The 1,268-nt window shown below is 75.1% G+C and overlaps 2 protein-coding genes across 2 annotated transcripts in view; both read left to right on the forward strand.

The window, feature by feature from the left end:
* The window catches only part of JTB (jumping translocation breakpoint), a 1,534-nt gene extending 863 nt beyond the window's left edge, over positions 1-671 (forward strand). Inside the window, exons 2-4 of the mRNA XM_026043250.1 lie at positions 15-100; positions 171-250; positions 331-671. Coding sequence (XP_025899035.1) covers positions 15-100; positions 171-250; positions 331-487 — 323 coding nt within the window. The 3' untranslated portion in view covers positions 488-671. The remainder of the gene's footprint in view (positions 1-14; positions 101-170; positions 251-330) is intronic.
* A 58-nt stretch (positions 672-729) lies between these two features.
* Positions 730-1,268, forward strand: part of SLC39A1 (solute carrier family 39 member 1) — a 2,866-nt gene continuing 2,327 nt past the window's right edge. Inside the window, exon 1 of the mRNA XM_026043251.1 lies at positions 730-915. Coding sequence (XP_025899036.1) covers positions 730-915 — 186 coding nt within the window. The remainder of the gene's footprint in view (positions 916-1,268) is intronic.

The following is a 1,268-nucleotide window of genomic DNA, read 5'->3' on the forward strand; positions in this document are numbered from 1 at the left end:
GGCGCCGCCCGCAGCCAGCCCCGCGGCCGCCACGCCGTGCTGGCTCCTCGAGGACTTCGTGGTGGCGCAGGAGTGCGCCCCGTGCACCCGCTTCCAGGAGGTGAGCGCCCCCGGCCCCGCGCCCGGCCCCGCCGCCCCGGCCGCCCCTCACGGGGCTCCCTCTGTTGCAGAAGACCATTTCGGACTGCAGCCCCACGGGCTTCATCGAGAGGATCAGCTGTGCGAGCTCCAAGAGGGAGGAGTTCAAGAGGTGGGTGCCCCCCGCGCCGCGGCGCCGGGCGGGGACCCCCGCGGAGGCGCCCGGCCCCTCACGGCTCTGCCCCGGCGCAGCTGCCGCTCGGCCGTGATGGAGGCGCGCGTGTTCTGGAAGTTCGTGGGCACCATGATGGGCACGGCCGCCGTCTTCGCCGTGCTCGTCGTGTGTCGCCAGCGCGTGCTGGACAGGAAGGCGCTGGAGAAGGTCCGCAAGCAGATCGAGTCCATCTAGCGCCGCCGCGCTCCCGAGGCGCTGGCAGGGGGAAGGCCGGCCGCCCGGAGCTGCCCCGCGCCCGTCTGCCGTCTCTGCACCCGCCGGGGCGCCCTGTGAAGGACCCCGAGGGGTCTCCGTGCCCGGGGTCCCTCCTGCTTTCCCAGCTGCCGTCGGAGCGCCGCGGTCTGGGCAGCGGCCCTCCCGAGGTGGGACTGTGGAATAAATCCTGCTTTCTGGATCTGGAGTGACGCTTTGTCTGCATGCCGCTTCCCGCCGCGCTGTTCCGCTGCGGAGGCCTCTCCGGGTCCCTGTTGAGCACCGGCCTCCGCCGCAGCCTCCGGCTCTTCCCTCCGCTCCGGCCCGGGGGCTGCCCGGGGACCAGCGGCTCCTCCCGGCTCGGGCTGTCCCTGGAAACCAGCGGGAACCCGGCGGCTCCGTGTCCTGCGGCGGGGACGGAGCGGGGCCAAGAAACCCGCAGGACAGGGGACCGAGTTCCCGCCCCCTTTTCCCGGCCCCCTTATTTCCCTTTTCCCGCCCCTCCCGTTTCCCGCCCCTCCCGTTTCCCGCCCCCGCTCCCTGCCCGGCCACGTTGTGGGGCGGGGCCTCCCCTGCTCCCCCGCGCCGCCCCGCCCTTCGCTGCCGCCTATTGGCCACTCCACCGCGTCACTCAGCGGCCCCACCCCGGCTGCGCGCGCTCCCATTGGCCGCCGCTCGAGGGGCTCCGCCCGGCGCCGCGCACTGTAGCGGGCGAGCTGGGTGCGGGGGGGGCACCGGGACCTCCCCCGGCCCCGCCCCTGGC

Source organism: Nothoprocta perdicaria, unplaced genomic scaffold, assembly GCF_003342845.1.
Source record: "Nothoprocta perdicaria isolate Ctin4 unplaced genomic scaffold, notPer1 scaffold_323, whole genome shotgun sequence".
NCBI lineage: Eukaryota > Metazoa > Chordata > Aves > Tinamiformes > Tinamidae > Nothoprocta > Nothoprocta perdicaria.